This window comes from Gracilinanus agilis, chromosome 6 (assembly GCF_016433145.1).
Source record: "Gracilinanus agilis isolate LMUSP501 chromosome 6, AgileGrace, whole genome shotgun sequence".
NCBI lineage: Eukaryota > Metazoa > Chordata > Mammalia > Didelphimorphia > Didelphidae > Gracilinanus > Gracilinanus agilis.
The window spans coordinates 244,747,047-244,762,076 of NC_058135.1; the positions used below are offsets into that span (position 1 = coordinate 244,747,047).

At 38.7% G+C, this 15,030-nt stretch overlaps 1 protein-coding gene across 1 annotated transcript in view; it reads left to right on the plus strand.

Annotated features, from left to right (window-relative positions):
• Nucleotides 1-11,711: 11,711 nt before the first annotated feature.
• Nucleotides 11,712-15,030, plus strand: part of HTATIP2 (HIV-1 Tat interactive protein 2) — a 15,900-nt gene continuing 12,581 nt past the window's right edge. The window contains exons 1-3 of the mRNA XM_044680637.1: nucleotides 11,712-11,827; nucleotides 12,852-13,047; nucleotides 14,588-14,695. Of these exons, the coding sequence (XP_044536572.1) occupies nucleotides 11,712-11,827; nucleotides 12,852-13,047; nucleotides 14,588-14,695 (420 nt within the window). The remainder of the gene's footprint in view (nucleotides 11,828-12,851; nucleotides 13,048-14,587; nucleotides 14,696-15,030) is intronic.

Consider the following 15,030-nt stretch of genomic DNA (forward strand, 5'->3'; position numbering starts at 1 on the left):
GACCTCAGTTACTTACTAGATGTTTAACTCTGGGGGCAAGTAAACTTCTGTCTGCCTCAGTTTCCTCAACTGCAAAAGGCATACATGCTATCTCTCACCTAAAATCTCAAGGGAAGGAATTATTACATTCTTGTCTTTGTATTCCCCAGTGTCTAAAACAGTGCCTGGTACATGATAAGTGCTTAATAGATAACTTTTGTTTTTAATTAAGTTCTACTTAAATAGGTATTGAACTGAATTATTTAAATTACTACTTGTGAAGGCAACATTTAATCAAGTTTTCCTATAAATAAACTAAAATTATTTGATATAATCTTAATACGCATCCCTTACAACTCAGAGATACCTATAAGTCCTATGTAATTATGCTTCTGTAGTCCTTTAGGCCAACCACAAAAATCACACTTCTTTGAGAGAACCCTTCATATATCTAAAGAATGCTGGCACGTCTTCTCTAAATCTTCTTACTAAATATTAATTCTTCCCACTAAATATTCCAATTTCGCATACGGTATATTCTTGAGTCCCATCATTATTCTGATCATGCTTCTATAGACATGTCCCTGTATGTCAATGTTCTTTCCAAACAGCCTTTCTAATCATTTTTCCCTTATTGAGAACTTGAGTACCTGATTCTTTTTTTTTTTTAACCAGAAGGCAGAATTTTATTTCTGTTCCTTTTAAATTTCAACTCACTTGCTTCAGTTCACTCCTCCAGCCTGTGGAGACTTCTTTGGGTCTCCATTCATGTCCCCAATGGGTTAGCTCCTTTTCCTAGTGCCATGTCACCTACAGACTCGATAAGCATGCCATTGGTATTCTTTCAAAACTGGGTCAGAATTACCTGGCACCTTAACAATACTTTTCAGAGTAAATTTAATACACTACTAGTTTGATAATTTATTTCAACTCGGTAGGTACTTATTTACTATCTATCTACTATTTAGTATCTACTAATTGCCAGATATTGTGCCTGGCTCTGAGGATACAAAGACAAAAAAATGAAAAAGTTCCCAAGCCTCAAGAAGATTACATTCAACTGAAGAGAAATGATATGTACATAGATGGATACAAAATAATAGTCATGGAACTGGGAAGACCTGCATTTGAATCTTGATTTATATTCTTACTGTGTGACACTGGCGATTTACTTAATCTTACTCAGATTCAGCTTCTCCATCTATAAAATGGGTATGATAATTGCACCTAACTCACAAGATTGTTGTGAAGCTCAAGTGAGATTTGTTGTTCAGTCATTTTTCAGTTGGGTCTGACTCTTCATGACCTCATTTGAGGTTTTCTTGGCAAAGATCCTGGAGTGGTTTACCCTATCCTTCTCCAGCTCACTTTACAGATGAAGAAACTGAGACCAACAGGATTAATTGACTTGCCCAGGGTCCCATGGCTAGCGTCTGAGATCAGATTTGAACTCAGGTCCACCTGAATCCAAGCCAGGCGTTCTCAAATGAGATACCATATGTAAAGTGCTTTTGCAAATCTTAAAAGGCTAAAAATGCTGGCTATTTCTGCTCTATGAAATATAAGCAAAATAAAAACAGTAATCTCAGGGAATGGAGGACTTTAAAAACTGGTATGATCAGGAAAGATCTCTTTTTGGAGGTTGTGCTTTGATGAAATGGCATATCTATCTCTATTATCACTCAGTCTACATCTCTGTCTTGGCCACATAAATATTTCAAGATTCAGGATATCCCAAGAAACTTAAAAACTGACTTATGACTTAGTTTCTGATGAATCTAGGAGTAACTATCCATCAATTGCTATAACTTACTTTATGTAATCATTAGCTATTTCATCAATGATTTGTTCTTTGCCTTAAAATTGACTTTAGATGGGTTTATGAAGGGATGAATCAATTCTTCAGAAAAGAAATAGGCTTTGGTGCTGAAGTTTGAAATTATTTTTTTAATGGGCTGGAAACAGACTACAGCAATCTAAATAAAAATGCATAAATTTAATTTTAATTAATTAATTAATAATATTAAGTGAAAATAATTTTTCAATTTTCCTAATGTAGTTACTTACATATATTATCTCAGCTACTATGGAAGAATAAATTATGGTCCTTAGTCTGTTAATGTTTGCTTAATAATAATATCCTTTGAGCTGTAAGATTTGTTCTGTGTAAAACTATTTGATATGAGTTTATTTTTTACTGAAAGCATTTTAACAAAATCAATTTTTATTATTTTTACTTGTTAATCTGATTTAAAGTTACCATTTTTTAACCATCCACCCTGACTGGTTAAACGTTAAATACTTCCATTTAGAGAAAGTCACCAAATAGGACTTGTGAGCTCTCAATTTAAAGTTCAGCTCTCTACTGCCCTCTTGTGGTTTTGATCTCAAAATTCATAGTCAAATAGAAACCAGAGCTTCCCTCCAGGTCAAACTTATAGCTTATAGGTTTAAGGGACTTTAAGGGACCTTAGACAACATCTAGTACAACCCCTTCATTTATATATATATAACATGTTAATTAATTATAATAATTAATATAAATATAATCAATATAATATAAATTACTACTATTAATAAATATATTCTATATTTATAAATGCATAGGTATTATTTTATATTAGTATATTTCTATTACACTAAATAAATTAATAATAAAATAAATTAGATAGAATGTTTATATTACATATATGTTTATATAATATACATTATATATTTATACATATATATTTATATATGTGGGAAAGCCATGACTTTTATTTATATATTTATATGCATAAATATATATTTTTATATATGTGGGAAAGCCATGGCTCATGAATATAAACTAGTTAGCTTCCATCTTCCTTTAAAAAATAAAATATAAATGAAGATTTTAGGAGCCTTCTCATAAATAATAGTTTTTAATTTTGCTCAAATGATGCACTGTAGTCATTTCTTAGTTTTTTATTTGCACATGTGAATGGCAATTAAGAACCTCCTGGCTCTCACACCTCAGATCTAGCCTTAGAAGTATAAATGGCTTCTCTTTCAATACTTAATATCATTCATAAAGAAACTGTAAGAAATGTTTAATAGCTCTAGAAAAGAAAGCAATATTTATTTTCCAGGGAAAACTTACCTCTGGAGAAGCTTATCATATCCTAGCAATTCTTTTTCATAATTACCCATAATTCTCTAATTATAACTTTGTGATGCCATGAAGAATTGGCATCATTTTCATTGTAGGGTAGAGTGGAGAACGGGGTTCATCTAGGTAATTTCACTGGTTTAGGGAACTCTTGGTAAGGAAACTCCCTCCACCAATGTTGATTGACAACTGTTTTATAAATTGCAGTCTTAGAGAATTGACTTGGGGGGTGGGGAACCGGAAGGTAAGTGACTTGCTAAGTCACATATCCAATATTTATCAAAGGCAAGGTTTGAACTCAGCTCTTCTCAACTTTGAGACTGGGTATGATAGTAGCCTCTGATTCACTCTCAATTTATTCCAGAATGCCTTGTTATGAATAATTAATCCATACAAATTTGACCTACTATTGTTTATAAGACAACCAATATTGTTTGATCAATAGAAAGAGATCTGCTGTGTTTGGACATGTACAGAAAGTCATTAAAAGTAGTCAGATAAACATAATGATAGATTTGAAGTCCTGAGCTCTCTTCAGAGCATTCCTGAATTTCCAAGTGCCTACTGGACAGATGTACCCCCCTTTGGCCTCAAATTCAGCACACCTAAAACTGAATTTATGCCAAAACTGAACACTGATCTAGCTTTCCTACTTCTATTGATGGCACCAGCTACCCAGCTTCAAAACTCTACAGATCAACATAGTTTAGTGACTAGAACATAGTGTTGTTGTTCTGTTATTTCAGTCATGCCTGACTCTTCATGAGCCCATTTGGGATTTTATTAGCAAAGATACTGGAGTGGTTTCTCATTTCTTTCTCCAGCTCATTTTACAGATGAGGAAACTGAGGTAAATAAGATTAAGGGAGCTCGACCAGGGTCACTAAGTAAGTGTCTGTGGCTGAATTTCAACTCCTTCCTGACTCTAGGTCTGGCATTTTATCCACTGTGTCATCTAGTTGCCATAAAATATATTGCTTGTAGTCAAAAGGACCTTGGTTGGCATTTGGCTTCACACACTTTCTAGCCCTGGGACCTTCAGCAAATTTCTTAACTTCCCTGAACCTCGGTTTCATCGAATGTAAAATGAGATAATTGGATTTGGTGATCTCTAAGGTTCCTTCCAGTCTATAATCTGATGTCCTTCCTTGCTCCCTACATTCAAGTAGTTAAGTCCTATCAATCTTGCCTCTCTTTCCCCAGAAAGAACTTCCATTCTACTCCCACTGCCATTGCTCTAATTCCAGCCTCTATCATATATGGCGACTTCTCTGATCTTCTTGACTAACTTCCACTCACATTGGCAGGGTAAGTCAACAGTGGGCAGCTAACTGCTATTCTAAGGGTAGCCCTGAAGGGCTGGGAGTTTCTAATACAATCACTTATAAGTATTGCTTCTCACTGACTGCTGTTCAATCATTTTTCAATCATGTCTGATTCTTTTTTTACCTGATTTGGGGTTTTCTTGGCAAAGATACTGGAGGGGTTTTCCATTTCCTTCTCCAGCTCATTTTACAGATAAAGAAACTGAGGCAAACAGGGTGAAGTGACTTGTTTAGGATCACCCAGATGGTTTGCCATTTCCTTCTCCAGCTTATTTTACAGATGAAGAAAATGAGGCAAAAAGGGTAAAGTGACTTGCCTAGGATCACTCAGACAGTTTTCTATTTCCTTCTTCAGATAATTTTACAGATAAAGAAACTGAGGCAAACAGGGTTAAGTGACTTGCCCAAGGTCACACAGCTAGTAAGATTTTTTCTTTTTCTTTTTTTTTTTAAACTCTTACACTTAGAATCAATACTATGTATTGGTACCAAGGCAGTAGAGTAGTAAGGACTAGGCAATGGGGGTCAAGTGACTTGCCCAGGATCTCACAGCTAGGAAGTGTCTGAGGCCAGATTTGAACCTAGGACCTCCTGTCTCTAGGCCTGGCTCTCAATCCACTGAGCTACCCAGCTTACCCTTAATAATTATTTGTTAATTATTAATTTATTAATTAATTATTACCCTTAATAAAATTTTAAGGCTGGATTTGAACTCAGGAAGATGAGTACTCCTGAATCCAGGCCCTGTACTCTATCTACTATGCCACCTAACTGCCTTGATTACTAGCCTCAATTAGCTTTAAGAAAAGGGCATTTACTCAAATATTCCCTTCTAACACATAGGTATGCTCTCCCCCCAGCAGATACAAGGACTCTGGAAAAAGTAGACTCAAACTCAAAGTATAAATTTGAAAGTTAGTAAAAAAAAAGAAAAAAAAAGAAAAAAAAATTAAAGTTAGTGAGGCACACCTATAGGGAACATGTATACAATATTTTTTTCCTTCATAGAATTCTGTTGAAATTCCCCTTAGGTAGGCTCTGAAGTTCAATGCATTAGTAGAGTACATAGACTATACTTTTCTGCCTTGCAAAAAGTTCCTATTCAATGAATTTGATTCCTCTGTAGGATGGCTGACCTCCAGATATCCATTTGTGTCTATGACGTCCTTAATGTGGCCACCTCTCTTCTCAATTGGATGCATGATCTCCTCCTGGTGCCTTCTCCCTATCGATACAGTCAAAGGAAGGATTGGGGAAAAGAGAAAATGAATCTCTCCTCCCTCCAAGAGTAGAACCCTTTCACAGGCTTAGCTCAAATAGGAATCTTCAGCTCCAGAACTAAAATCTTTCATCACTGGGTTAAGTCTGGACTGGGATTATTGAGCTTCTGCTAATTAAAGCTCCCTGGTGTGGTTCTCTTGTTTAATTAGCCAGTCATTCTTTTCCCCTTCTGAACCTAATAAAATAAACTAAACCTTAACATTTAGATAATATTGGTTTCTTTAATTGATTCTATAACCTGATCAAAGAACCTTTCTCACCTGATAAAGTATCATAGCATAGGACATACTGCTAATCGAGAGTTGGGGAAAGAATAGATCTCCATATTTTATGTATGTCTCACCAAAATTCTTGTAACAGCCTCCCAACTGGACTTCTTCCTTCAGTCTCCCCCTCTATCAGTCCGTTGTATCACATTTCAAGTTTGTTTGTTTGTTTGAACACTTGTTGGGTTGAGTAAAGTTCAGTGGGTGGGAATATTTTCGAATAAATTCCCCCACAAGTATGGGTTGAACTTGATGATTCCTGAGATCCCTTTCAAATTCAAGATTCTAGGATCTGGGATTTGGGGGGTGGGCAGTAAAGAGACTGGAATTGTTAGTGGACTACAAGCTGATTAAGAGACAAAATGTAACTTGTATTCATAGACATATGTCTAGAACTGGGCAGATGTTATTCCCATGGCACTTTGCCTCAATCAGGTCACATTTAGAGTATTATGGTCAATTCTGGTGCCACATTTTTGGGAAGGAAGACTTTGTCTTAAACCATTGTGTGATTGGCATAATGGAATCTTGAAGTGAAATAGGATATCTGGCATGTAATCATGTTAACACATGCAACCCCCATAAGGGAACAAGACTTTGGGGAGGTGGATTGGATTAGACAGTCTGCTTGTAGGTGCTTCTTGAATCCCATCTCTCAGTCCTATGACCTCATTAAATCATCTTATCCCTGACTTCTTACTTATCTCAGTCTCTCAGTGGTCAAGATCAGAGCTATCAAACTTACATGTTGTGCAACTTTGGAGTTTTCAGATTTGGAATTTTTTGGAACTTTGGAATTTGCAGATTAAAAATGCAATTGAGAAGTGTTTAATGAAATCATTTCTATTCGAGTTTGACACTATTGGTCTACACAAACATAGTGCCCCATTTGGGACTTGCTTCTTGGCCGAGAAAGGGTTTTCCCCTCATCCCTTCTCTTCCTCCTCTCCCCCCAATTGCTGCCTTGTATTAGTGCTATCCAGAACAAAGTAGCCAGGGTCCTCCAAACCATGTCATGTGAAGACCATGGGAAGGACCAGGATATTTATAGCTTCATGAAATGGATTTAAGGGAGAAAGATTATTTGCTTTCAAACATTTGAAGGATTGAAGAATTCATTTTATTTTGATGATTCCTAAAGGGCAGAATTGGGCTCAATGGATAGAAGTTAGAGGCAATCTTCAGCTCACCAGAAGTAAAGAACTCTCTAAGGATTAGAGCTGCCAAAAAAGTAAAATGGTTGACCTCATCAGGTGGTGAATTCCCTGTTACTGGAGATGCTCAAACGGATGCTGGGTGACCACTTATTTGGGAGGAAACAGAGGGGCTTATACTTCAGATATAGATTGGACTTAGCCAGCTCTGAGGTTCTAGGATTTCTGCCTCTAAGAATCAGGGAAAAATATAACTAAGCTGCGATACTCCCCAGATTTCCATAAAAGAAATAGGTATCACCACTTTCTCTGGACTCAAAATGAGTAGAAAAAAGAAATTTCATCTGCTCGAGCGCCCTCTGCTGTTTCATGGCTGTGAGAGAGTGAAGAATTCACAAGATTTTGTTGGTGAAAGTTGCAGAGATGGGTTTGATTTTTGCATGCTGTCTAAAACCAATAAATAAAACACAAATTCAGGAATCTGTTTTTTTCCTCTACTCTTTGAAGTCCCCTTCCTTCCTCAGATACTTCCTACACCCCTAATGCACCCTTGTCCCCTCACATATGAATTATTTTCAGTAAACTGTTCATTGGTCTTCATGCCACAAGTCTTTTCCCACTTCAATCCATCCTCAGCTTTGTCTTCCTAAGGCACAGGGCTGACCATAATACTCTTCCTAAGAAGACTGAGTGGCCCCCTATTGCCCTAAGGATCAAATACAAAATCTTATAGTGTCAATAGTCCTTTATCACCTGGCTTTTTCTCACCTTCCCAGTCTTCTTAAATCTTACTCCAAGCATTCTCTGATCCAACCTCCTTGATGTTTCTTGCTCATAAAATTCTTCCAAGTATTTTCAGTGGTGATCCTCCATCCCTGGGGCTCTCACTCTCCTCATCTTTGCCTCTTGGCTTCCCTGGATTCCTTCAAGTCTCAAGTCCTGTTTTCTGCAAGAAACCTTTCTTGATGCTCTTTATATTTTGTACCATCCCTTCCTGGGATTCTCTCCAATTTATCTTGTAGATAGCTTGTTTATATAGAATTGTTTATAGTTTGTCCCTCATATTAGACTGTGAGCTCCTGGGAACAGACTGTCATCTGCTTTTCTTTATATTTACAGTGCTAACAACAGTACATTCTTGTTCTTATTGAGTTGTTTCAGCCATGTCCAACTCTTCATGTACCCATTTGGGACTTTCTTGGCAAAGATACTGGAGTGGTTTGCCATTTTCTTCTCCAGCTCATTTTACAGAAAAGGAACTGAGGCAAAGTTAAGTGGTTTGCCCAGGATCACACAGCTAGAAAGTGTTGGGGCCGGATTTGAACTCGGGAAAATGAGTCTTTCTGACCTTAGACTCAACACTCTATCCACTATGCCACCTAGCTGCCCTATCAATGCACATGTTAGGTACTTAACAAATACTAGTTGACTTGAATTACTGAAAAGTGTTTGTGTCTAGATTAAGCGCCAGGACTAAAGATGAGAAGTCCTGGATTTGAATGTGGCCTCATATACTTTCTAGCTATGTGACCCTGGAAAAGTCACTTAACCCCAGTTGCCTAGCCCTTACCACTCTATTGATTCTAAGACATACAGGAAGGGATTAAAAAAAAAGAAAAGGAAAGAAAAGTGTTTGTGTCAAAGATTGTAAACTGTTTACACCTTGTTGTGGGAGAAGATTTGCATTCATGAAAAAATGAAATAATGCAAGGTTGTAATGTAATAAAATATAAATTCCTGCGAAAAGTACTAATGTGGACTTTAGAGAAATAAGATATTGGTCAAAGTTGGAGCAGTCAAGAAAGACTTCAAAATGGAGGTGAGGCTTAAAATGGATCTTGAAATATTTTAAGAACGTGAGGGGCAATAAGAAAAAAAAATTCAGCAGGGTATTCTAGGCAGAGAGAATAGCATATATAAAAGAATGGAGTTGGAGAAAAATTATGACATGTTCAGGAGGTAGGGAGAGACCATATCATCATGACTAGACCTATAGGTAGAAGAAAGTAGGGTTAGCTGGGTAATTATTAGTTTCATGATTTCAAACATGCCTTTGAAGTTGTTTGGGTAGAGTCTCAGAATAAACTCCAGATCATATATGCAGCTGGAGTTGTTTCTGAAAGATCTTTCTCATCATAGACTTGGTTCTTACTAGAACATTGACATCTGGCCACACTGGGATTGATATTAAGTCATTACCAGACACAAGGCACCTTGAAAATTCCCATAAGCAAACATACTCTCCTCTGGCTGCCTTCCTGAAAGTAAATACATCAGGCAAGAGACACAAAACAATATTTGCTTCTAGGGAAGGACAGAAAGCAAAGCAGCCCTATTCTCAGGGCCTAACTTGATTGCTACTCTTTCCAGTCTGGGACCATTGATTATATTTCTTTCATATTCCCCTTGATGCCTACCACATTGCTGGAAAGATAATAGTAATTACTGTAGATAAATATTTGCTGGTTGATTGATTTCATGAGTCCAGTATAAAAAGCCATTTTTGAACTTTCTTGTCAATATCTGCCTATTAGATTTTATCCCTTGGTTTGTGCAAAGTAATGAGCTGTTTGGTTTCTTATTGAATAAGGGCAGAGGGCCATGTCTTGTTCATCTTTCTGTCTTTCTGCATTCTAACAATGAATCTAGGACAAAGTAGGTACACAGTATTTCTCTGCTGAATGAATGGAATAATATAAAAGATTCTAGTTTTTGTTGAGCAAATTTTGCAAGATTGGGTAAGCCAAAACAGAAAGGGCAGAATACAAAAATGCTAAGTAGAGAATGGAAAACAAAAATGCTAAATACAAAGGAATTTGTTGATTTAAACTTATATTGACTATGTAACAATCCCAGAAGTCCTTGCTCTCTTCCAATAGTCACTAGGTCTGTTTCCTCAACATTCTAACTGACAAATTTTCAAAATGTCAGATCTTGCTTTCCTTTCTTACAACTAATGGAGATAGTGCTGACAAGTCTATGTTAACAGTAAAAATAACAGTTCATATTTATAAAACAGTTAAGGATTGTGAAGCACTTTGCAAATATCTCATTTTATCCTCACAGCAATCCTGGGAGGGAGGTATTATCGTTATCCCCATTTTACCAAGGAAACTGAGGTTACATGACTGGTCCAAGGGTCATCTTGCTAGTGTTCTTCCTGACCTCCAGTGCTCTATCCACCATTGTCACCTAGCTATCTAGATGACGAATCATTTAGCTTTTCTAGTATTGGTTTCTTTATAAAATGGAGATACTGGTCTAGATAATCTCTAAATTCTAAAATCCCTTTGAATTCCGAATTTTATACTCACTCTGAAAATAACTGGCTCTCCTGAGCCAATTTCAGGTTTTACTAGCGCACCCTTAAATTTCACCTTCTCTGAACTCCCTCAACATTTACGATGTCCAACAGAATTTAGCACTTAATTACATACTGTTGTACATAATTTGTTCATTTCCCTCCCACTGTTAGTCTGGAAATCATACCTTCTATTTCTTTTTTTTTTCATTTTATTGTTTTTATGTTTCTTTATTACTCAGCTTAGCAATAGGCACACTGTGAACCCAAAGTTCCAAGAACAATAAAATTTTGAGTTAAAATGCTTTAAAACTGACAAGGTAATTTCCTAGCAGTTACCCTTTGAGTCAGATAGTACAAGTACTCTCCTCTCTCTTTTATAAGTGAAGATGGTCATCTCTGGCTTTATCCCCCCTTTCTAAAGCTGCTCTTCTTGTTCCTAAACTTTAGTATGGAAACCTCAAAGCCCAGGGTGGGAACAGCTGAAGGGGGTGCCATTGTTCTTCCATCCACAGTGCTCTGGTTTTGGAGGCAAAGGATTGGGACTCAAATCCCACTTCTGAAGCTTTCAGTTAGGTGGCCCTTAGCAAGCTGATTAACTTTATCGGGCCTCAGTTCCCTCATCTGTAAGAGGAAAACATTGAACTGAATGGACTGAGGTCCCTTCCAGCTCTAAGACGTATCATTCTCTAGCCCAAGGCTGAACTGTACTGCCCAGAAAGCCAGACTTAGAATTTGGAAGAACTGAGATAGAATTGTGTCTCGCTATATGACGGGGACAAGTCACTTCACCTACCCCAGCCTCCGTTTTCTGTTATCTAAATGGGAATAGCGGGAGCAAATAATGTGAATGTAAAGTGAATGTAATGGCAGTGTTTCTGCTTTGCTTCTGTGAACTCGGAGGTTTTCCAGGAAACTGTGTCCAGAGTGGATATTCATCTCTTCCCTGGAGATGAGTCGCCTTGGATTTGCGGGGTCAGTGTTGGGGTGCCTGGATTCTCGCTGTTTAGACCCTGGAAGCCCCCCCAAACCAGGGCAGCACCTGCATCCTCCCTTTCCCTGTGACTTTGTAACTCAGCGAGGAGCATCTCTCCTCCAGATGCCGCAGAGCCCGCCCACATCTGGGAGGGAGCTAGGCCTGGGAGGCGGTGCCTTCCTCGGCTACCCGGAAGGTTCAGAGGCCTGCAAAGCCCCGGTATCCAGGTGGGGGTGAGCCTGAGGGGCGGCCTGTTGGGGTGTGGTCGTGGAGAGAACTAGGGGGCGGTGGGGGGAAGGATGTCGCAGGGCACAGGGATGGGGTTGAGCCTGGTCGCGCTATTGCTGCTTCCCTTGGTGCTGCTTCTGCCTTACCTGTCCCTGAACCGCCCGGAGGAGGAGTGGCCCGGTTCCAGGTAGCAACCCCCACTCTGTCCGCGAGCAGGTGCCAGGCTCTAGCCCGAGGCTGTCCCCACGGGCTAGACAGAAATGCTAACGTCCCTCGCCCCCACCCCCGCTCTGGGATCCTTTCTAGCCTCCGCCACGCCCGCTCCCCGGGAGCCTCCGAGCAACCTAGTGTTTGGCTCGTTATTGATTAGAAGCAGCGCCTGTTTCTAGAAGGGATATTGGAAGAGAGAAGTAGCCCCTCCGAGGTGCCCCCGGGAGGTAGGACGGTCAGGCTCCGTGTAGCTGTTATTTGAGATTCGGGCCGGTTTGCATTTTGGGAGAAAAATAACAGACAGGGAAGCACCCCAGGGAAGCCCTAGCGAGCTCGGAAATCCGTCACTCATTGATTTCTCCGCCTTTCCTTCCCCAGCCCAGCCCCCAACCCTTCTTCCCTCCTTTAAAGATAAGCTCAAAAGAGGAGAAGACACTTCTGCTTCTCACAAACCCCAGATTCTCCCTGCAACCCCCTCCCCACCCCACAACCATAACCAAAAACAAACCTTAGAGCCACATCCCAGCGTCCTAGAGGAGGTCAGGCGGGACAGGTGTGAAAATTGACAAGATGGGAGCATTTCGCCGGCTCACTGGCACCAGAATCTAGGAGGGCTGGAGGCAGAAGGCTTCACAAGGCCCTCCTTTGGGTTCTGCTCTCCTAGGATCTTCAGCTTAAAATAGAAGGGACTTAGAAGGTCATCTGGTTCAGTTGCATCACGTTACAGATAAGATAACCAAAGCACAGGGACCTAATGGGGGGGACCTGACCAAGGTTACACAGTTTAGAAGCCAGATTTTAACCTAAGTTCTCTAACCCCTGACCTAAAAGCCTATGCTTTTTCCATTTCTTATCCTTGGACTAAATGATCTAACCCTTTTTCTGAGCCTCAGTTCTTTTACAGCAAAACAGATAATAAGGAGAACTAAAAATAAATTAAATTAGATAAAAAGTAAAACCTCTGACATGCCTCTGGCATTTTCTATGTCTCTTGTATGCAGCGTGATGGAGACAGGAACCCTGCAGAAGTTTCTGGAAGACTTCAGGATGCAGAATAAATCTGTGTTCATTCTGGGGGCCACAGGAGAAACTGGCCAAGTACTCCTCAGGGAAATCCTGAAAAGGAACCTGTTTTCTAAGGTCACCCTCATTGGGCGAAGGAAGATAGAGTTTGAAGAGGAAGCTTACAAAAATGTGGTAATGTATAGGGTGTTGTAGGGTGGCCGGAAATGCAAGAAGGCTCAGTCAGAATGACCCCCAAAGGTTTTGGTTTTATAAGATTATTTACTTACAAAAATGAATAATATGGAAGTGTTTTGCATGATAATACATGCACAGTCTAGACTGAATTGCTTGTCAACTCCTGGAGGATGGAGGGAGGCAATATAAATCATATAATTTTGGAAAACTTATGTATAAATTTGTTATTAAAATAAAATAAAGATAAAACTAACAAAAGAAAAGAAATGACCCCAAAGGTACTTCTTACAATTAGTATATTTCAGAACTAAAGCACCAGCTTGGCTGGACTTTATGATTATTTCCATTTCACTCTAGGCCTTCTTTATGAATCTCATTTTGTGTGTGCATTTATGCCTGTCTGTGTAAAGCACTTTAAAGGCAAGATTTAAGGGACTGCATGTAGGAATCAAAAAGATGTGGTTGGGGGGCAGCTGGGTAGCTCAGTGGATTGAGAGACAGGAGGTCCCTAGATTAAAATTTGGCCTCAGACACTTCCCAGCTGTGTGACTCTGGGAAAGTCACTTGACCCCCATTGCCTAGCCCTTACCACTCTTCTGCCTTGGAGCCAATACATAGTATTTGACTCCAAAATGGAAGATAAGGGTTTAAAAAAAAAAAAAAAAGTTGGTTGTGCAGTAATGGAGGCATTAAGGTATAACCTTTTTTTTTTCCAGCTTCTTAGAAACAATCTTATTTTCCCCATATATTTTACAGAATTGTTATGGGAATCAGATGTTAGGAATATATGTTAAAGTGGTTTGAAAACCACAGAGAGTTAGAAAAATGCAGGGTCTTGGGCCCTAGAGATACAATTTGGTGAAAAATAAGCATTTATTTGTTGGACATATAGCTGGGCTAGAGGTTCAAAACCAGTTCCTGCTCTTAAGGAGCTTGAAATTCTTTTGGGACAGACACAAAGATATATAAACCTGTGTAGATTGATAGTCTTCCCTGTTTGAGGTTGTTTGTTAGATGTTGTTCTGGACTGCAAGTCTGAGTCCCTAGACATTGATCTGGAGATGTCCATTAAAGCCATGAAAGTATAATTCTCCTGGTGGTTTTCATTTGTACTGGGTAACATTTTCAATCATCTGATTGGGGAGAATAGGGTCAAGTCAGCAAGCATTTATGAAGCACTTATTTGATGCCAAGCACTGAGCTAAGCTCTGAGGGAGGCAATGATAGATGAATAAGCAAAACATCTTTGTTTTCATCATTGTAGAGATGGATGTCTTTCTGCCACAGCCCATCTGTGACGTCATACCTAAGTCTTTAGGGAGTAGCAGAGAAATTTTAATTTGGTACTGATGTTAATTGATGAATTTATTTTCTGTTTCTCCTTTATGTACCTAAGGATATTAAAATTTAACTTTCAACCTTTCAAAGAGAAAATGCTTTTTGAGGAGAAAATGATTTAGTAAATGTAGATGTTTGTTTCATTCTTTAAATTTTTTAAGACTATGAAGTAATTCTTATCTATGTGCTTATTACTTAGCATCAAGAAGTGGTGGATTTTGAAAAGCTTGATGAATATGCCTCAACTTTCCAAGACCATGATGTTGGATTTTGTTGCCTGGGGACTACCAGAAGTAAAGCTGGTGCGGTAAGAAAGGAGCAGCCCTTTTGGCTTTTATGTTAGAGGAAAATCTCCAAGATCTCTTTTCAACTCATCCTTTCTTCTTCTATTTTACCCACTCAAGTACTGTTTTTGACACTGAGAAAGACTTTATGTCTTTCTCCTAAAAGAGAATTAACATTCAGGATTCTATGTTCCCTCAATCTATGTTGTACTCTGGAAAGTACTGAGTAAACCAGTCACCTTTGGTTTCCCCTTTCTATATATATTTTTCACATTTATATCTATATTTATAATCTCTTTCCTTCCTTCCTTCCTTCCTTCCTTCCTTCCTTCCTTTCTTTCTTCCTTTCTTCCTTCCT